Genomic DNA, 22,625 nt, shown 5'->3' with positions numbered 1-22,625 from the left:
GTAGAATGGCACCCCATGAAAGCCAGCAGTTAGATCAGCTCAGACTAGAAGTGGGTCTGCTTTGGAGGATGTTAGTTATTGTCTTAGTCACATCAGCACAGTTGGTGGCATATGACACCTTCTGCTTGTCTTACTTACCCAAGCTGGCTGAGGGCAGATGGTGGCATGTTATGTAGATGTTGTTGCTGCCAGCCAGTTACTGAGCCCAGGTGGAGAGCACTGGCTGTGTTAAATCCAGAGAGTGATGACAGATCTGCACTACTTAGTGAGTATTCTGGATGCAAAAAGAGAAAATACCATCTACTTAGCAATTTAGTAGAAAGCAGCAAAACAGCTACGCAGAGAAACATGTATTTTTCCATACACTGGCTAAGAAGCCTCTGCATCTACACTACCACTAAATTTACCTCCCCCACTCCACCAAAAGCTCACATTCAGTGTATTATCATGGCAAACAAAAATGCTAGATAAGAGGATTCTCAACTCAAGAAACCCAGTATTGTTCTTAGCAAACCTGTATCGCTATGACATGCAAATGAATTCTGAAATGAGCGTTACTCCAAAGCCATCTTACTGAAAATGGCTGGAACCCTGTTGGTAACATATGCAAGGGAAAAGTTCAGTTTTTGTTGTTCTTAAGTCACTTTTTTGAGAAGAGTGTCATGGAGGTGGTGGAGCAGTGGTAGTGAAACCCATCTTTGTCATGAAAGAAAGCGGCCCAGATGGTACACAAGCTACTCAAGACTTAAAAGGGCAACATTATCTCCTAATGTAGGGGTAGGTAATCTTTTTGAACCGGGGGCCAGGTTGCTGTCCCTCAGACAACTGGGGGGGCGAAGCCAAAAAATAAAGAATTAAATAATTGTTTTTTAAAAAATTAAATAAATAAATAAACCGGTACAAATGTAGGACAAAATTTTCAAATGGAGGACACTTTTTATAAAAATGGAGGACACGCGAAAAAATTTGCTGATTTTTAAAAAAATGTTAATATAAATGCATGTTTCTGAGGCTTCTATAGACAATTTCCCCCCTTGCCCGCCGCTTGCCCCCCCTTGCCTGCCTCCTCCTGATAGGCTAAAGGCCCCATGCCCTCACACGAGAGGCCAAAGGCTCTGGCGGCAATCGGCGGCAGGATCGGGCTGGGGCCGGTCCCAAGGCCTTGTCGGGCCGCATCCGGCCTGCGGACTGTAGGTTGCCTACCCCTGTCTTAATGGATACACTTCCTTCCCTGACAATGTTGTGTCTACAGGCACAGTACCTCTGTCACTGTACTGCTGCCTCTGCCGTTATTACCACTACTGCTGGCCAATATGATCTTGGCCCTACAGCTTCAATTGTACAAGACTTTATGAGGAGACCTGTAAACCAAATCTCAGGCTTCTACTCCCTATCTCCACAACTTTAGACCACAAATTTGTTTTCAGTATCAGCCCCCTAAGAGCCAGCGTGGTATAACAGGTAGAGTATTGGACTAAGTTTCTGGGAGACCAGAGGCTGAACTGATTATGATTTCCTGCATGGCAGGGGGTTGGACTGGATGGCTCTTGTGGTCTCTTCCAACTCTGATTCTATGATTCCTCAATTCTCAAGAGTATGTTTAGTGACTCTTAAGCCACTTAAGGTAATTTCTTACTAGGATGCACAATCAAAACATATTCCTTCCTATGCTTCAGACTGCAATTTACATATTAATTTCATGCCAGGTATTTAGCAACTGCATTTTCTGCCTGAATGACAATCAAAGAAGTATTAGTGCACAACTAGCTATTGTTACATGCCATGGGCTGACTTTCCTCCCTGGGCAAAATCTACACAGCTCACATCTTAAGCTGAGACTTACCGGTACCATATGTTGTTGAAATGGCTGATGGGTATCCTCCCATCCCTTGCCCTGGCAAAGTAGGAGTTGCCACGGAAACCACCGGGGTAGCCAATGACTGAGCAGACTGAGAGTTATTTATCCTCTGATTCTTTTAAAGTAAGTAAAATAAACATATTAATCATGAGATGGAAAACAGTTGAAATAAAATAACATTTAGGGGGCAGTTTTGTTCATACAATACATAATCATACCCAGATTTCACATTAGAATTATCATTTATCATGTCACTATTATGAACTCTGCCAATCCCATGATTTACAATCTTTGAAGAGACCAGTTGTCTCCATGGTAACTCATTACATCAGAATCTCCTAGGTAACCAAACGAGTAACATATAAGATTTCACCACCAACCCCCCAACATACACTGATATCAAGAACACTATGAAGATAATAATATTTAACACATCATTTGATTTCCTATTAATTGCAAAATTTTATTAATATGATATTTTCATCCTGGTTTAGCTTTAGCCACAGTTTAAAAAGTATCTTCATGTGTTTCGTTGTCTTAGACTATAGAATCTGATGACTATTCTGTGCACATCCTATTGACAGCAATGCAGTGCCAATATTGTAAGAGGCAGCTATGCATTGCTGTGCCTCCAGCTGAAGCTCACAGCTTTTGATCCAATATGTGATACAGAAGCTTGTTTACACATGCAGATCTTCTTAAGTTCAGGGTGTTTATGTTTAAAATAAGCAAGCCAGATGATAACACATGAAACTGAATGTTGAGTTTTCTCCAGCAGGTGGTGCTGTGGTCACTTCATTCTCTGAAATGTCAAGCATTACTGAAAGGATAGTATGGAATCCAATAAATAAATAAATGAATAAATAAATAAATCTTGCAAATAGTCCCTACATTTTTCTAGCATTCCTAGTGTACAAAATTTAAATTTGGTGTAGTGAAAGGTACAGACAACTAAGTGTGAATAAGAAATCTGGAGAAATTACTGAAAACAGCAATGTGCTTTTCTCAGTTAGTAGAGTACTGACTAATATACCCTTAATATCACTCAATCCGTAAGTGATAGGAAGTCACAGAAAGTTGCATGGTATTTGTTTTTATTTGAGTAAACTTTCAACAGTGGGGGAATAAAAGCTTTCACTCTTTCAACTGTTCGAACCAAGTAGGGGAAAGCAAATTAATTCTTTGTGTATGGCTAATATAAGCATCATTCTCACTTACCAAAAGCAGATCAACATCCTCCGACTGACAGCATGAGAAAGGAGGATGAATTATTAGCAAAAGCAAATAATCTAAAGCATGTAACTTCCCCATTCAAGAAGGCATAGCTTTATTTCAAACCACAGTAGAGCAAGACCTGTTCTATCATGTCAATACAGTAGAATAATTTCGCTGCAGTCCATTTTGCTCTGGATAAATGGTTCTCTACTCACACACTAAGAGCTTAAGAAAGTTTCTTTTAAAGTCAACTCTAACTGACCGGTAGTATGATGGTGCTCTGAATCTCAAAGCATCATCTTTAGTTATGGAGGGCTTCAGCATATTCACTCTTTTTTGAAAGACACTTTCCAAACTCTGCATGCAGTTTTTTCCCCATTGGGAACAAACCTGCACATCTAAATCATTTTTCAGCCTCTGTCTTTGTCTTGCCCACCATCACTTCATTCCCAGCCTCTGAGGCTGCAAAGATTGTAAAGCATTTCATGGTTTTCTGTATACCTTTTTACCTTTTTACCTTTTCTCCCATACCCCATACCTCACCACCAGTCAAGAATATCCCTAGAAAAAGTATCATCACATTAAATGTTCCTGAAAGAAATCATTTGATGGAGAGACATGTCTTTAGTCTCCTGAAGAACAGGAGAAATTTGTATTTATCTTAGCTTCAGGAGAGGTGTATTGTACTGACTGGGTTTTAAGTGAGAGTATCAAAGTTGATTTATAATGCATCATGCTAGCAGTTAATATGGAACTGTTTAAATTGCTTGCCATTTTAACATAATGGAGAGATGTATTCTCAGCATCACTTACATTCACCATCAGCATCTTTTAAAATCTACCCTACTTTTAAACACTACTTTGCTCATGAAAGATTTACCTTCCATGACTCTTTCAGAGTGAATTAGAAGAGGCTAACATGTCTTATACACTTCTAATGTCTGAACAGTATCTTAGCTCTGCTGAAGTATGTTAATATAACCTGGTGATATTGAATTAACCATTCACATATGATTTATACATATAGAATAATTGCTAGTTCTAATTATTGTAAAATGCTAGCCTTGCTTTGAAACGGTCAGATTTCAAGTTTTGCTACTTTACTTTATTTATTGAAGCAGCTCAGTGGAAAAGAAATGTAACTGACAAGTGTGCTTGTCCAATGTTAAATAAAATCATTGGGGAGAGGCTAAGAAATGCTTTTTTGATATAATAATAAAGGAGAGTGCAAGTGAGGATAAAAAAAGAAAGACAAAGACAAAGAGAAAAGACAAAGAGTATAAACTCTACATTCAGTATTTGAGTATCAACTCTAGATTCAGAAGATGGTCTGTTTCAGTGTGGTCAAATGATGTTTTGTATGCAATAAAAAGAATAATGCAGTCCTATGCATATTTATTTGGAAGTTAAATCCCACATAATTCAACAGGATTTTTCATCAGTCATTTGCATAGCACTGGTATTGATTGTGGCTAACAGATCAATAAACACTTGCCCTTCTAATAAAAATTTGAGATTTAAGTTACTCAGTTTTGGATACAATGTTCCAGAGCATTTGGATCCACTGTTGTTAAACTGTGGCTGATCATTGTTGTAGGACCCCTAGCAATCTGATGTAATTTTGTCATAAAAATTAGGCAGAGGCTGCTGGTCAAAATGTGTAAGGCCAATGAAAAAATATGTTGGGACACAAACATTAATAGCAGGTAAGTGACAAATAGCCTTGTCGCATGATAAAAGAAAGTGGAAATGGAGCCACAGAGCAATGGCGTTCTCTGCACAATGTGTAGTGCTTCAGTTGTCTTACTGTAGCAGGCAGTTTTAAAAGCACATATTTTGTGTAGCTGGAAAAATCAGTTTGACAAAAGACACACTTTTATTTTACAATCATCTTCTGTGGGAAGAGAACTGAAGTGCTACAATGTCATGCAGTATGGTACGGAGAAAGCTGCTACTTTCCAGCTCCATTTCCACTTTCTTTTCTCATGTGCTAAAGCTCTGACTGTTGCAAAGGTCCACGGAAGATATCCATTCTTTCAACATGGGCCCACAATGCAGAATATGAAAGCAAAAATCATCTCTTGCCATATGAATGGAATGTGCTTTTGCATATTCTATAACTTGCATTTGCCCTGAAAATCTGGATTTCAAACTAGGATTAATGACCCTGTATTGTAATCCTGGTTTGCAGTACCAGCCTGCAAAGGAGTCTACTCTTTCCAGGCTTGCTTTTATTGTTCCAAATCATAGTTTGAGGTTACGATTCCCAACTAAACATTGAGGAAAAGTAATTCCTTTATCATAATTTTGTATGTGGGATGTGTGAATTCTACTGTACATCTCCATGTTCAGTTACTTTGAAGAGCAACTGGACTACCAAAAAGCAGGCAATTTGGTGTCCTCCACATGTTCTGGATTTCAACTTCCATAACACGTAACCACATACTATGCTAGCTAGAGCTGATGGGAGTTACAGTCTGAAATCTTTGAAAGGCACCAGTTTGTCTACCCCCTTGGGTTGCATCCAAAAGGCAAACAAGTCAAATATTCTTTGAAGGATTGCCAGCTCTCAATATGAGAAGAGTTCTAAAACAAAAAGGAAGAAAACAAAAATAAAAAGAAAGGAAGGAAGGAAGGAAGGAAGGAAGGAAGGAAGAGGCTTGTGGGGAAAAATAGACTAAAACAGGCTGTGGGCAAAATCAACTTCGGCAGAAAACAAAAAATACTTAGAACAAGCACCATTAATTATTTCAAAGAATACCATTAAATCATGTGAAGTAAGTAACTATGTGTTAAAGAGGTGATTCTTAAATTATAATCCAACCCTCAAAACAATCCAGATGTGTTATACTGTATTATTTAAATTGTAATTACATCTGTAATTAAAAGTTTTTCCTCTGTTTACACATGAGGAAGCATGAGCAATTTATTGCTTGAGGAAAGGAGTTTTACAATAAATGAACTGGGATGTCCCATACATTGGTGGCTTTAGCACCTACTGGAATATCTATAACCTTGAAGGGGAAAGAGGAAATATCTTACCACAGATGGCATTGTGTTCTTGCTGCCTGGTGGAATCAGCACTCGGAGATCTGGTTTACGGTTGTTCATTCCCAAATTCATAGGAGGAGGAGACTTTGCTTGCATATTCTTGTTCAAATTTCCAGGTGAGACCAGCAGACCTGGTGAGTTTCTGGGGTTGCCATACCCATTCCCTGTTGATTTTTTTTTTTTTACAAGAGAGTAAATACAAAATATGAAGAGCAGATACAAAGAGAAAACTGTCACCTTAGCATGCAAATTCACATTTAGATTTGGTTAACACACTAGACACCTAGAAAGAATCTTTCTATATTATAAATGATCACAACTCATGAAGGCAGCAGTGTGGGAGACAGTCAGGTATGGCCCACTTTGTACAATCAACATGGAGCTCCTGTTATACATCTGTTAGGTTCAGCCCTCCCATATGTCAGGCCAATAGTGGAATGTTTGTGTGATTTGATTCTACCACTCCTCCAGGTTAAAAATCACTGGTATGACTCTCCAGAGCAGGGTACTGGAGGCTTTTAGAAACATGCCCCAGTTATTTTCTTGATGTGGCAATGCAACAGCAGGAAACAACCATCACATAGCTCTCCACATCTAGTCAGGTCACAAACGTTTTGTTTTCTGAGTTCCTGACAAGACTTTGTTGGCGAGGTGCCTTGGGAGACTCTCTGTGTTGCAGCAGCATAGAGGATCTCCCAGGCCATTCCACCCACAATGCCTGTCTCAGAAGAAGGACCCCTCAGAGGAAGGGGTCAGAGGAAGCTGGCATTTGGGACAGTTGTTTCTGTGTAACTAAGAGCCAGCATGGTCTACAGATATCACCTGTCAATATTCTCTCTCAGAATGAGTCAGAGACTGGTCAGTGGCAAAGAATGTGGGGCAACAACAACAATTAGGGGGCTGTATCCACTACTCCTCCCCCACCTCAGGCAGGAGACAGTCTTGAATATCACTGACAATGTCCTTTGAAGTGACTAGGAGGGATTAATCATCCAGGAGTTTTTGTATTTCAGTGGTGAAAGTAGACATGAGTTTCTCAATAGAAGCTTGGCATGGGTGCTACACAATGGGTCTAGGGGCACAGATTGCATGGGGGATATAAATGTAACCTGGGTGTTCTTGCAAAAGACATCATTGTATTTCTCTGTCCCAGTATGTTCTAAGCAATATGTAGAACAACGCAGAAAACATTGGGCAACATGTAGAATAATGGAGGTGATGGGATTATTCAACACAGTAATACACAGTATCCAGTAGTTATTAGCTGCCTAATATATTCCAAAACAAACATTGACATACCAAGAGTTCCCATTTATGGTTCCTTTTCTAGAATACTCCATTCCACACTACCTGCAAGTTTTCTGCTTTCCCCCCTCTCCTGACAACAGTTGGTTTTTGACTAGTTCAAGTCTGCTGATTTCTCCATCTTGTGTGTCAATGGTGCAATTCTGACTATGTAAATAATTCAGCAGGTTCTTTCTTCTGCTTTTAAGGACCAAGCCAATATCCCCAAGCCAAGCCACAGCAGCAATACCTGGGTTTAGCACTGAAACAGTGAGACTTGAATTTGAATCTCCACTTAGCCATCAAATTCAGTGGATAAACTTGAGCTAATCACTCTCTGTGCCCAATCTATTTCAAATGAATGTTTTGTATGAGTTTTCATTTGTGCTTATCTGAAGGAAAGGAATAGGCACATAAATACTGGTGAGAGCTCCCTCAAGGAAGGGTGGGATGGAGATAATTAATGACCATGTTTCATATGGCTACTTCAGTTTTATTTTATTTTAAGAATTCTAACATACCTTTTAATGACTCTGGGACAAATTTTATTGGCCTGTGTCAAGGAGGCAGTGGGATCTGCCTTCTTGTCCTACAGTATCACACATTCAACTGAATGCAATTTCACATTCATTACCAAGAAGAAAGAAACTACCCTCAGATGATAATATGGAGCATGGGGGTGGGGAAGAAGGAAAGGAGGAAGAACAAAAGAAAACCCTGTCGAATTGGGCTGTTTTCATGGACAAATACAAGAGCATTCTGCCTCCCCTGACTCACTTTTTCCCCTCACTTCAAGCCTTTTTGTTTTGAAACAAAGGAAAGTGCAGCAAAGGCTATAATTTCCAGAAAAGAAAGGAGGAGGAAGAAAATGAAACACACACACACACACACACACACACACGAGGAGGACAAGTATGCCTCTTGAATGCTTTCCTCTCTCTCTCTCTCCATCCCCCCCTCCTCCACCTTCAGAGTTGGATCCTGGATGCTGATTTCAGCAGGAGTCAATTCTGATGTTGAAAACACCCCTCTATCTTGTCTCTGCTCCCTCTGCTTTCAAGGCTTTACATCCTGACATTCAAGCCTCTCCGTATTGTGCTTAATTTGGTGCTTTCAGAAGCTGGGCTTTTCTTCTCCAAGTGCAATAATAACAATGATAATGCTAGCAGAGCACTGCAATTAGCCCCTTCTCCCAATACCAGAAGATGCGTCCTCCTTCTTATGTATGAATGGCACATAGAAAAAAGAAAGGAAAAAGAAAAGGAGGAGGAAGAAGAGAAGAGGAGGAGGAAGAGGAAGAAAGAAGAGGAGGTGGAGGTGGAGTTCCAGATCTTATTTTTTAAGGGAGTGGCTTCCCAGATCTCTTACTTGGGGCTTATACTCACATTTCCTTCTCCCTAGTGACTGCTATTATCAAAAAACACCTGCTGTGCAGATGTCTAGAGAATAGATAGCTGGAAGCCTCACATCTAAAGGCATATTTCCAAGGCTACCCTTTATTCACCATGTGATTCAGAGAACCCTAGTGGACTCTGGGATCATGCAGCACCAATAGAATTATTTACACCATTCAAGTCTAAAGAGCTCCATAGTAATATGAAATCAGTAATGCATGCTGAAGAACATTCTTTCTCATTCCCCATTCTCATGTACATATGCGTGCACACACACACTGGATTGTCAAGCAAATATGAATCAAAATGCAGAACAGTGAACCTTATTTCTCTGTTTCCAGCTGTAAGCTAATTCATGTCCTGTGGCTGCAATCCTATGAAGCAAGCTTCACTTAAGATAAATAGGACTACTAGATAAACACGTATCAGATTGCACTACAAATGTTTTTAGACCCACATCATCATGTAATACATGTGGCCCAAATACACTGATGACAAACTGTCCAGTAATTAAAACAGTTGAAAATCAAAGTGGCAGAGCACTACAAAAATTTCTGTCCTTGTGCAACATGTGTTGCACATAATTGTAAATAATGCTGTTTTGTTATAGAAGGCTATAACTCTCTTGTTATAGGCAATAATGTGACATGACAAACAGTTGTTCAGCACATGAACAAAAAGATCTTGCAAGCAGGCACACACCCCAAAACCCTACAGAAAGTAGCTTTAAGGGTCTCTGTGTTTATCTATACCTTATAGCAGTCTACACTTTTTGTTGTTTGAACAAAGAAAAACAACTTGGGGTGACAGAGGGAAAGAAATTTTCCCCTCATAAACCATTTGTATCAAATCAAAGCAATTTATTTAATAAAAAACTTAGCTAAAGGAATGGCTCCTCATCATTTTGAGACGGTGCCACTTAAAAACACCAAACATGTATCACTTTATCTATTTACCTTCTAACTTAAAATATTTTGAAACGTGATGACATTGCCTCCATTTTTTATTTTTAGAACATCAAATTATTTTAAAGAGCAACTGCAATCTTCTTACCAGTGTATTTCTGCTGTTCTTGGCACAATATGCCAGCTAGCAATTTGGAGCCATATAATGACTGTTTCTCCTTCCAGCCACCAAATTGTTATGCTTTTGGCAGAATATGGATCCCGGAATGTACGGCACTGGACTCAAAACCAATGATATACAAACCCATCATTTGAAAATCAATGATGAATACATGCATGTGGCCTGAAGCTAAGGGGAGCCTGCATTTAATCTGGATGCTTAAACCGCACTCTCCACTGAAAGCACTGGCCTCAGCTGAGGTACCTTCACTTCAATGCACCAAAGACAGTCTCAGTTAAATTCAGAGGCAAAACAAGTTAGGAAAAACCCAGCAGCAACAAAACGGGTAGAGCCCTTCTAATATAGAGATTAAAACCTTTCTTTAGCTTGTACTTTAAAATTACACTTTGTTTGGAGAGTTATCAATTTAAACAAGACTGTGCGCAGAAATGGTATGTGCCACAAGCCACTAGAAAGCGCAAAAATTATATGTCATGTACGAATTGATTTCCTGATTATAAATTAGGAGAAAATGAAGAACAGATGGAATCAAGGCCTAAGTTTGCATTTACATTTTTTATTTGATTAAAAGCTGTCCATTTGCTGAAATGGAATATATTCAGTGTTGCAGATATTGCTCGCTCTGCATAATAACAATTATAAGAAAGAAAGAAAGAAAGCAGAAGAAGTCTGAAAGGGGCATATGTCAAAAGGTGTAAATTTATAGTATGTTCTCAGCCAAGGTGCTTTAAAAGCAAACTGTTACTTTCTCTCAAACCTTTACAAGAACTTGCTTTTGGCTTTATTGATTTTATTGAGTAAACGGTGTTTACAAATAGTTTATTTCTTGCTGAGTGTAGCAGTGGAGCAAATAACCACCTTCTTCCCCAGTGCTGTAGGAGCCATTTGTAGAAACTAAAGGCATTACAGAAAGAGAAATGACATGGAATGCTGTCTGGCACCTTTTTTTTTTTTTGGTGAAGGCTTCTGTTCTCCTCATTTAGAGGAAAACAGTCTCAGTTTAGCAAAGGCGTTTTTGTTAAATAAGTGACTAGTATAAATTTTAACTATAGTATACCTCCTCCCAGTTGTGCAGAAAAGCCAAACTTGACTTATTGATTAAGCTTCTCACTATGGGGATATGGAGTGTTCCACTTCCTTGGAACCTGATTTATGCTGAGCAGGAGACAAAGCTTGAAAATGTTTGGACTGAAACTTCCAGAATCCTCCAACCTGCATGGCAACTGACCATACTGGCTGGGCATATGAGGGGTACTGGAAGCTGCAGTCCATTAAAGTAGCTTCCCCAAACTCTGGCAGAAGAGAGGGTATTTCCCACTGCTGTGCTTATTCCTTGCAGGTGCATGGAAAACTAACTCTTATGTATTCAAGACAGGGAGATTACACGTAGTGACATCTAGGGCATACAGATGCAACCTGTGCAGTCCAAAGTGAACCCTTTCAGGATTCCAACAAACTCCATTTGCCTCCATTCCAATCATTCTATTCTCCACTCCACCCCAGTTTCAATTTACCACCCACCTCATTCTAACAGTCAGCCAGCACCCTCTGGCTTATGAGGATACTTAATCCTCACTTGGCTGTTTTGAAAATGCCCTCCCTAGGTTTTTCAGAACATTTTTTTCAGTAAAGTACATATGAAAATTCTGGGGTATTCCCAAGCCTACTGCCTCCTCTCTCCTACAAGTAGACAGTGTCAGTTTGGCTATGTGAACAACAAACACAAGGAGTGATCAGGCTGTGTTACTGTGTTTGCCAGAAGAATCAGATTGGAAGCTGAATTTTGGACTATAACTCCCAGAATTCCTAGCTAACGGTGTCAGTAGCCATTCTGACATGGGGATTTCCAAGCTCTGACCAGGATCAATTGTATACCATAATGAACTCTGTGGAGAACAGTCCAGAAATAAATGATACATGTTTTTATTTTTTCCACTGGGATACTTTTAAAAATTATTTTAAAACAAATAAGTGGAATCCCAATACCTAAAAGGGCAGTAGCCATCAGGTAATGCAGCCCTGAAAACCATATTACCTCTGAATCTACCTCACAGCTTCATGGTATGTTTCTCCCCACCAGATGTTAAGTGAAGTTTTCTTCTTTCATGCTAAATCTGTTAAGCATTTCATTGTACATTACCTTGGCCAAGTGGAAATGGCATAGGAAAATTCAAGTGGAAACATCCTCATCCAGAAGAACTTCTTTAAAAGTAATTTCAGCTCCCCACATTATTGCCCTTATGGTGTTTCTAAGCTGACTTTCAGGAACCAGAACAAACCAGTGCGGCACTTCCATTCAATCCCAAATTCTACTTTACTAGACAATGCTAAAAATTGTGTTATCTAATAACATTTGCAGCCTGATATTCCTTGAAAAAAGCTCAAGGAGGCATTTTAGCCTTTCTTGGTGATGAAAGTTTAGCAAAGCACTGAGAACAGGTTCAATCCAAATGTGTCTTTCCACTAGCACAAAAAAAAAAAAAAAAAAAAAAGTAAGATGTAGATGTATGATTTTTTTGTACAAGTTCTTACTCAAGATCTGTATGTGTCCCATAACACCTAATAAAGTGTAGTCTGGATCTTGTTTATTCATCATGTTTCTTGTAGTGCAATACAATACCTTCAATAAACAGCCAGCCTGTATTAAGGAGAACAGCAATAGCAATAGCAAGTACATTTCTATACTGCTTATCAGCATACTTAAGCACTTGTCTTGGATCCCCCTTCTTGACAGCTTTCCTCCTAAAGCAACTTTTATAAATCTCAAGGTTCTTCCAAGTTGAGGGCAGTGTAAGGACTGGCACTGGGATAATGTGTTTACTACCAAAATGAGTGACAGACTATATAATACACATAAAATGTATTTAGAAGAGGTGCTCTCCTAAGCAGTGAAAGTCATACAACTCTTTGTAATGGGCTTTCCTCACTTGCAGCTATTGTACCTTGTTTTGTGAGTGGTCAGTAGAAGGTAAATATGGACCTACATTGTAATTCTGATTGCTTAGAACAGTGATGGTGAACCTATGGCACATGTGCCAGAAGTGGCACTCAGAGCCCTCTCTGTGGGCACATGTGCCATTGTCCCAGCACAGAGTTTGTTACTAGAAAGCTAGAGGGACATGGCACTTTGCAATAAATAAGTGGGTTTGGGGTTGCAGTTTGGGCACTCGGCCTCGAAAAGGTTCACCATCACTGGCTTAGAATATGTATCTCCAATTGCTAGCTAGAGAATCTTCTAATAGTAGGAAATATATATATATATATTTCCCCTTAATACAGTCCGCCCTCTGTATCCGCAGATTCTGCATCCATGAATTCAACCATCCATGGCTTGAAAATGTTTCTCTCTCTGTGTGTGTGTGTGTGTGTGTACAGACACACACACACACACACACACACACACACACACACACACACACTATGGTATGGATCTTCTTTAGCGATCATGTTTCTCATACCACAATACAATACCTTCAAAATTTTGCCATTTTATATAAGACAGACCATTTTACTATGCCATTGTATATAATGGAACTTGAGCAGCCAAGAATTTTGGTACCAAACCCCAGTGGATACCAAGGGCCCACTGTATCTAGTTTGTGCCTGAAATCATTGAAAAGCACAGGACATTACAAAAGGTAAGTCTGGCTTCATTTCTGTGATGCTATGGAAAGCTCTGAGCAAGGCCTAAATAAATTAATGCTGGTTATCTCTTCTCTCTTAGAGAAATTTTACTCTTGTCCTATCAAACACTGCACACACTCTCTGTATACCCCAATCACCCACCCATCTATACAGAGCTGGAAATATCTTTTGGACTACAATTTCTAGAACCTTTCAGCATGGCCAAGCACAGGCTGGAGGTTTCTGAGAGCTTTGTGCCCTCAAAATAGCTCTGAACACACCAGGGACTAAGAGTTTTAATTTGAACAGAGCAGCTCACACAGCCCACTGTCTGATGCCGATACAGAAAACCCATTGTCATAGTCTGTAGAGAGTACAGATTTTTTCAGGGAATGAGAAAATAAACATATGCAAAGGCAATCCAATTTTTTTTTGCTATACATTAAGTACAGAATCAGGCCTCTTTAGCTCCTGTTCCCCACCCCACCCACCCCATTGCCCCAACTGGAGTGGATGTTCCAGTCAATAGTATCATCAGTGCTGTAATCCTTTCACAAAGGTTAGGAAATTTATGCTCAATAGTTTCTTAATGGTATCGGATTTGGAGAAATTTGCAAAGATATTGCTGTGATGCACGAAAACATGATGTTTCCTATATCTCTACCACTAACTGTATTGATTTATTTGTTTCCACATCAGCAAAACTGTTTTGTACCATACCTATCACTAGCTTGTTTATTCCACCACTCTCTCCAGCCCCTGTCTGCCAGTCAACTTAGGAATTACATTTTAATTAATTAAACAAGCCACTTAGACTTATTACAGGCTGATGGCCACATTTGATTTTTCTTCTTTTTCTTAATGGCTGTAGTTTTAAAAAGCTTTAAACACCAAGGTCAACTGCCTGAACACTGCAGTTCTACAGTAAGGGATTGTGTTTTTTACCGCACAGTTAAGCTTTACGGTTAAGCGTAAGCCCAGTTGGGAGATTCTGACACTTCCAATTAGGAGCTTCCAAAAAAGAAGGTACGATGTAGCTCTCATCACTTGCTCCTTCTCTGTGCACAGACTATACTTCCCTCCACCTACCACAGAGCTTAGAAAACTTACTTTCTTATGCTCTAACTTCCAGAATCCTGTAGCCAGCATAATCAGTTCTGGCAGAGGAAATCTGGGAGTAATTGTAGCAAAAACAAACAAACAAAGAAAAGCCTAAGTTGTAGCTCTGATTTAGAACAGCAGGCCAAATAAAATTTTGTTATAAAAAATTAAAATAAGCAACATTTATATTGATTAATGGGGGGAAAAGTCCACATTCAGGATAAAACAAATGTATTACAATATTGTGATATGATAAGACAGTAAGTGAAATAAAATCAGTCTACTGAAGGGCAATGGACACCCTCCAACTTTCCTGATTTAACAGTGAAAGTACCAATTAATCCACTTTTCAACTGATTTTTAAATGTCCCAATTTGTCTTTCTTTCTCCCACTTCCCCCCTTTGTCCTCTGCTTAATTCAGTTGTTGAAAATGGAGTTCAAAAGGCAAAAGTAGTTTGCCCTCAGTTAATTTAACAAGAAAGGAGAGGAGGGCTGGAATCCTGCTGTTCCCACTAGACTCAGGCAAAAGCAAACTGATGCAGCCTTTCTTAGCTTATTTGTTTTTACTCATAAATAGTGTTTGCCATCTTGTCCATATTTTGTTGAATGCTGGAGGATAAGTGGAATAAGAATATGTTCTGTATTTGAAAGCTTAAAAATAAATACACAGAGTGTCTAGATCCTTGCAGACCAAAATACTGCTGAAATCTGACTTTCTAGGCCTTTTCTTGGTCCATCTGTCTTCATTTAGGTGCTTTCTGCCTGTGCTTTTCCTCCTTAAGATTTGAGCAACTCTTTCAGAGACAAGCAGGAAATCTCTGAAACAGAACAGTTAAGCTAATGGCAGCCAGAAGACCTTCTGGCTGTGTCCAGTCCTTCTGTGAAAGGGAGGCAGCCAAACCAATCACAGTATGACATCTCATCTCTAATACTACAAAAGACTGAACACTTTACAGTAGAGGTATTTTTAAGTCCAAAAGGTTATGGCAATGACAAATCAATCAATGTAGTGACAATGGTTTGGGAAGCAATGGATTAATTGCAACATTTTGCTGTTGCTATTATAATTTCTTACATTTTCACTGGAAAACAGCATTTAACCCTAGTCAATTGTGCAGACTGTATTGTATGATGGGCTCGAATCCAGCAAAGCAGTTATGAAGGTGATTAATCCATACCCAATCTGTTCCATGGTCAGCCACCTCTCAAAAGAAGTAGCTTAAATGTAGCTAGGAAACTACATTTAACTTTTAAAAATGTTTTCTGCCCTTGAGTGTTAATCAAACAAGTGAGCAAGAATGCTTACATGACAGAGGAAAACACCTTCCTGGAAAATATAACTCCTTTTGAAATCATCAAGGGAAATGCTTTGCAAATAGGTAGATCATTGCCTTGCACTTATCCCTATTTGACTGCTTGAAAGCCTTTTTGCCATAGAAGGCTATTCATTTATTTCTATCTGTGGCTAGAAATCAATCACCTTTTTGAGATAAAATATTTTTCTTTTTTGAAATAGGAGTATGGACCAAAATTAACTCCAAATACACTGTGGCTCTAGAATGCGAATGCTGTGTTTGCCCTTCTTTGTGGCATGTCTGCAGGGGAGGGATGGCTAAGAGGTTCACTGTGGGTCATCCATGAGATAGGTCTTATCATGAATTTCAATGAGACCTTTTAAAAGTTACTCTTTCAGCTATGATACCTAGAATCTTCTGGCTAACTTTGCCATTGAACCAACTGGTTAGGGATTCTGAAGGCTGACGTCAAAATAATTAACTTTCCCAAGTTCTATTTTCAATATTAGGATTATATTACCCCCCCCCCCCCCGCACCCATGAAGAGTCAATTTTGGGGCCCTTTTGCTAAATATGATTAGTTTAGCCCTTACTTGGTGGCCCTTTTCAGAGGAAAATAAAATGCTATTTTTATTAGAACTATGATGTTGAAAAGAATTGCAAAACTCCACTTTCAAATTTCTTCAGGGAAAAATGAAAAAGGCCAACATGACATGACTAAATAAATAAAGCAGCATAACATTAGCTGACAACTCTGAATTACTTGGTCTGAATTCTAAGAAATCTGTGACTGAAACTTGTAATAAATTTAGCAAAGCTTGAAAAACTTACTCATTGGTTACGGCTCTCAGAATCCTGCAGGCAGCAAAGCAAGTAACATCTCTGATCTCTAGAAGTTACTTTTCTAAACTCTGCATATAGTCATTAGATTAATTAAATGAAGGCCATACCAGATTATATCTTTCCCAGTTAAAATTATTCCCTCTCCCAAAGTGCCAGTTCTGCCTAGAAATATGAGGGAAGGTTTGTTGATACTGTCCAAAGTTCTCCCATTGAACTACAGTGTTGATACAGATCACTCACACATCTGGGATTGTGACTTTTTAAGTAAAAAAAGCAAGACACGATGAAAGCATATATCCACTTAACAGATCATTTTGTTTAAAACCTGGTCAGACAGAGAGAAAAGCAAAATGGGGCGTCTACTTTTTTCTTCTTAGTGCAAGTTTCAGGAAAGATGAAGTGGCTGATTTTCCACAAATCACATGGAAGGTTGCCCCAGAATTTGGGGCATTATTTTAAGAAGAATAAATCCAGCAACAGGCTATAAAAACCATCTTTAACTGAGCTCAGGTCAAATGATGGTCTGGGATCTAGAACACCCCACTGTTTAGTTGTGGATGGTTTATATGTATTATAGTTATTCTTTTTAAAACATAACTTTCCAAGTTCTGCTATGAATGCAAAATGTGGATTTCTTGTCCCAAACAGTTAAATGTATGATTTGCTTTTCATTCTGGAGCAAACATACAGCTGCACTCCAAAATCCAGGAGGCATCAACCATCTTTTCAATACTCAAGGGTTTGCATGAAATCCAGATGTTTGCTTATTTGCAATCCTTTCTTATACTTTTTCTGAATAAAAGGAAAGATTGCCACATGCAGAAAGAAAACACGCTGCAGTCATCCCAACCACTAGCACAGTGAGAGGGCTGGCTGCAGTAATTCAAGTTATTATTTCAGTGTGGGCTTCTTAGAAGAATACACTTAATTTGCTTGTTATTTAAGGGGTGGGGAGAGAGAGAATCAGTCATCTCTTTCTTTAAAACCCACCTTAGAAGGGCATGCAGCTTCTATGACTCATTTAATGAGAGGAATTCTCATTATTGGCTCAATGATTTTGCTCTTTCAGTCCATCATTGTACAAAGATAAATATTGAGACACTGAAAATTAGAGTTGAGATAAGACCAGGAACACTTTTAAAAAGAGAATGATATAAAGGCAAACAACCCTGAGAAATATGGCAACGACCAAGGTCCCACCACTAGTAATACCCATTAAAGGATGTATATGTACCCCTTTACTTGTATGTGGTAAATGCTTAAAATTTTTGTTATATTAAGAAGAATATGATGGTTGGTTATGATGATATCTCCTTATCCAGATGTTAAGCACATCATCCCTTGAAGGCAATTAAAAAACCCCAAATGTTGGATAATACTGTATTTAAAGCTACTACCACATTCTCAAACATTATTATGATTGCACCCTAAGCTATTTAGGATAGAGCATCTGCCAGGGAGCAATGCCATTTATGCCCGTTCAATACAACTGTTTCTTTCATCAGAACTCACCATGGGCCAGTAAGCAGTAGCCACTGATCAGACATTAGAGCACTGTACATTTTGTTTTCTCCCAGGAATACACCCAAGCAAACAATATATACATTGATCTCCGCCAATGAGAGGCACCCGCAGCGTCTGTTCTCCACCTTCAACACTTTGCTTAAACCTCTCTCTCCTCCTGTCTCTTCATCATTCTCCCCCAATGACTTTGCTAATTACTTCATCTCAAAGATTACCACCATTCACTCTGAGATAGTCCCTCCCGATTCTTCTTCTGCTCATAATCTTCTATCGCCCCTGCCTAAAATTTTTTTCTGTGTTTCCTCCTGCTTCTCTGGATGAACTCTACACTTCTGAACTCCTCCAAACCCGCAACATGTTATCTTGATCCAATTCCTACTCGTCTTCTAATTTCCATAGTTCCCTCTCTTCTGCCCTCGCTTCTCCATATCTTCAGTCTCTCTCTCTCTACAGGCTCCTTCCCTTCGGACTTTAAACATGCTCTCATTTCCCCAATTATGAAAAAACCTTCTCTTGACCCCTCCTCTTTGTCTAGCTATCGTCCGATTTCTCTTCTTCCCTTTCTTTCTAAGGTCTTGGAACGGGTTGTTTATTCTCGCTGTCTTGAGTTTCTTGTAGCCAACTCCATTCTCGATCCCTTTCAGTCTGGTTTCCGCCCACGGCATTCTACAGAGACAGCTCTCACTAAGATCTCGAATGACCTTTTACGGGCCAAGGCTAATGGCCTTTACTCTGTTCTCATCCTTCTTGATTTGTCTGCAGCCTTTGACACCGTTGATCACAGCCTTCTACTTGATATACTGTACTCTCTGACCTTGGGTTCTCAGACTCTGTTCTCGACTGGTTTAGATCTTATTTGTCAGACAGATCTTTTGCAGTGGTCACAGGTGGTCAGACTTCGTCCTCTGTTCCCATATCTGTTGGTGTTCCCCAGGGCTCTGTTCTGGGTCCCCTTCTGTTTTCTTTCTACACACTGTCCTTAGGTAAACTCATTAACTCTTTTGGTTTTTCCTACCATCGATATGCCGATGACACCCAGTTGTATCTTTCCACCCCTGACCTTTCTCCAAGGCTTGAACAGCAACTTTAGTCTTGTCTCACAGCTGTCTTGCAGTGGATGCGCCATCGGCGTTTGAAGCTCAACATGTCCAAGATGGAGCTTCTTGTCTTTCCTCCTATGTCCACCCTTCAACACTCCTTTTCTGTCTCTGTGGACAACATTTCTATTCAACCAGTCCAGCAAGCCTGCAGTCTTGGTTTTATCTTTGTTTCTTCTCTGTCGTGTGTCCCTCAGATCCAGACCACAGCCAAGGCTTGTAGATTCTTTTTATACAACATTGCCAAAACCCAACCATATCTCTCCGACTTTACTGCCAAGATTCTCGTCCATGCCCTAGTGGTCTCACGACTTGATTACTGTAACATCCTCCTGGCTGGGCTTCCTCTTTCTCACCGTCCTTTAATTTCTGTCCAGCATTCAGCTGCACACATTATCACATCCTCCCACCGCTCTGACCACATCTCTCCTTTGTTGGCATCCCTTCACTGGCTCCCCCTCCTTTCCGTATTCAGTATAAGCTCCTGCTGGCAACGTTTAAAGCCCTCCATGGGCTTGCCTCCCTTATTTATCAGACCTTCTTTCTCCTCACCTTCCCACTAGGGCCCTCCGTTCTGGTAGTCAAAGTCGGCTGTCCCAGCCCAGGATTTCCTCTGCCCCATCTAGGATTCACCCCTTTTCACTTGCTGCCCCTCACTCCTGGAACCTTCTTCCCTCGCAAGCAAGGGCCATCACTTCTTTAACCAGCTTCAAAACGGTGTTGAAGACCATCCTGTTCAGAGAAGCGTTCCCAGAAATTGTGTGATTGTCACTTGCTATCTGATGTTCTTTTTGTTGCCTGTTTTATTGAACCACTTCCTGTATTGCTATGTGTTTTATTTGTATTATCCTATCATTTCTTAGATTGTACGCCATAGGCAGGTTTACTCTTTTATATTTGTCGTTTTTATGTACAGCACTGTGCAAATCTACAGCGCTATATTAATAATAATAATAATAATAATAATAATAATACATCAAACTGTGTTCTTCAAAAGCATCCTCTAGAATTGGCACATTAGAATAGCTAGGGTTTGGATTATGGAGCCTTCTCTATAGGTAGGGCTGGGTGTAGCATTCAAAGCCACCTGCAAGTGTAAGGAGCTTATCTCATGAACAAATACCTCTTCTGGCTTGAATTCAGGACCCGGAATGCCCCTGGATGTTATCATACCTAAATTGACACATATCTAGCTGGGATGCTGCTGCCCGGATGCATCCCGGGTCAAAGCAGCCAGCACTTTTTCAAAGTCGGAGAGCTTCCAACTTCAACATTGAGATGATACCTTTATTTAGTCTATATAGTTTATCACATGGGAGAAATCCTGTGCAAAAACAGGAAAAAGCTGGAAAAAAACGCAAAAGCAGGTTGATTTTCACAAACATTGTTAAAGTGGCATTAACCCGAATGGAAAGTAGACAAAAGCCCTCCTTTTTACTTTTGGGATTTTCCAGTAGTAAAAAAGAAGCTGCTTTTGTCTACTTTCCATCTATTCCATTCAGGTTAACACCAGTTTATCCTTGATGTTGTGTGAAAATCAACCCACTTTTTTCCTCCTGATTTAAACCCAGCATAAATCCACTATACTAAAGTAGATCAGCCACTGGCCACCTTGGTGTAAGGACTCAAGTTGCCCATCTGTGGCTCATAGGGTTAACTGATTGCCCTAACTGGGGTGCAAGCTGGTTTTAGAGGGATTCCAATGATTAAATTATCTACCTTATCTTTGTTATTAATATTTACAATAATCTTAAATCCAGTTATTAGCCCCAATTAAAAGAAACTTACTGAATGAACAACTTAGGAAATCAATCAGTTCTGCTGATTAAGTGTGTCTGCTCTAGTGCAGCCTAAAAATGGGTTTAGGCCTTAAAAGCTAGAACATCACTCAGAAAAAAAACAAGAAATAAACAGTTTCTATACAGCACCTAACATAAATTGGAACTAAACAGCAGAAATAATGCTTATGTGGTTTCAAAAAAAGGTGGATGTTTGCTTAAGACAGGCATTTGCCAAAGTACAAAAGGGAATTAGATGTACATACCATTGCTGTTTATGAGTTTTGGGTGCTTTCTGTTATTTTAGGATCTGCTCCAAGTCTCACTACTGATTGCTTCATACTCTGCTTGTTTGGTATAGGCATATTTGGGCATGCTGCCTTCTTTTTTCTTTGTAAATCATTCCTTTAGTAATATTATTTTGAAAGTATGCCCAAAATTCTTCCGGCCTAGAGACCCGTAAATTATAAATAGCTATTACCTACATTTCTATTTAGTTTGAAATGTTAGCAGAATGTATAATGCATTGATACACAGCCAATGTGTGACCAAAAGCAGCAAAATGAGTAGTATAATGCTAACAAGATGTAATCTCATTGAAAGACCCAGTGCCCATGTTTGTCCACTCTGACAATCATTGTCATGTTAAATTCTAAGAGGAAGCTGTTATAGAGTACATCTGCTGCTGCTAAGCACCTCTTGCTCTTCATTTTGCTTCCACATACCCAAAAAGCTGATTGACTTTTAAGAAGAATGCGGCCAAGACCTGATTTGCAATGGATATTTAATACCTGCTGCCTTATTTAAAAGACCTGATTTATTAATTTAAAGGGAATCATTTAAATGTCTGTCTTGATTTATTTCCCATCAAAGGCTTTGTTTCTTACGGGATTGTACCTACTACTACTTACACAGATTTGCCAACTGGATGTGTCCTTCTTATACAAAGCAACATTGCTGTAGTGATGTTGCATCTTCTCAATACTGACATCACAATCTTTTGTCACTGAGAAAATGCTACTCTTCTTATAAAGAATGTCTACTAGAGTCTGGAGAGCTGTGGGATGTGCAGATACACAAGTTTCATGAGCCCTTACTCTCTGGTACTCAGGCATTCTCTCCTTTATCATACTATTTTGCTAGTATACATTTTTAAAAATCACTTCTTTAAGAGGCGGTGCACCCCTCTGGAACAGCACTAGTAGGACCTCACAGGACTTTTCTACATAAGAAAAAAGTCATGTACATGCCTAGCAAGTTGCCTCCCTCCTTCAGCAATGTTCTGAATTTCCAGCTCCCTCAGTGATTCCCACTCTTCCTTGTAAAGTTCTAACTTTTATCTTCCTGCTCTGCAACACTGAAGGTAGTATCTCCTTTTAAATTTGTTTTGTACTCTAGAAGCTTTTCCCCACCATCTCCTTGCAAAATAGGACGCTACCATATACTAACTCAGAACATCGGTCCATCTACCTCA

At 39.5% G+C, this 22,625-nt stretch overlaps 1 protein-coding gene across 19 annotated transcripts in view; it reads right to left on the bottom strand.

Moving 5' to 3' along the window:
* The window catches only part of MEF2C (myocyte enhancer factor 2C), a 222,369-nt gene that overhangs the window by 16,176 nt on the left and 183,568 nt on the right, over positions 1-22,625 (bottom strand). For 14 of the 19 annotated variants that reach the window (XM_089493437.1, XM_089493446.1, XM_089493421.1 and 11 more), the window contains 4 exons: positions 6,116-6,288; positions 3,077-3,100; positions 1,844-1,973; positions 139-274 (listed from right to left, as the gene is read on the bottom strand). In XM_089493437.1, the coding sequence (XP_089349563.1) occupies positions 139-274; positions 1,844-1,973; positions 3,077-3,100; positions 6,116-6,288 (463 nt within the window). The remainder of the gene's footprint in view (positions 1-138; positions 275-1,843; positions 1,974-3,076; positions 3,101-6,115; positions 6,289-22,625) is intronic. The other 5 variants (XM_089493412.1, XM_089493511.1, XM_089493385.1 and 2 more) reach the window with 1 other exon arrangement.

The sequence above is a fragment of the Sceloporus occidentalis genome, unplaced genomic scaffold (genome assembly GCF_023333645.1).
Source record: "Sceloporus occidentalis isolate IW3139 unplaced genomic scaffold, rSceOcc1.0.p SCAF_1, whole genome shotgun sequence".
Lineage (NCBI taxonomy): Eukaryota > Metazoa > Chordata > Lepidosauria > Squamata > Phrynosomatidae > Sceloporus > Sceloporus occidentalis.
The sequence above is the reverse complement of the archived record's forward strand: the minus strand, read 5'-3'. Positions and strand labels throughout refer to the sequence as shown.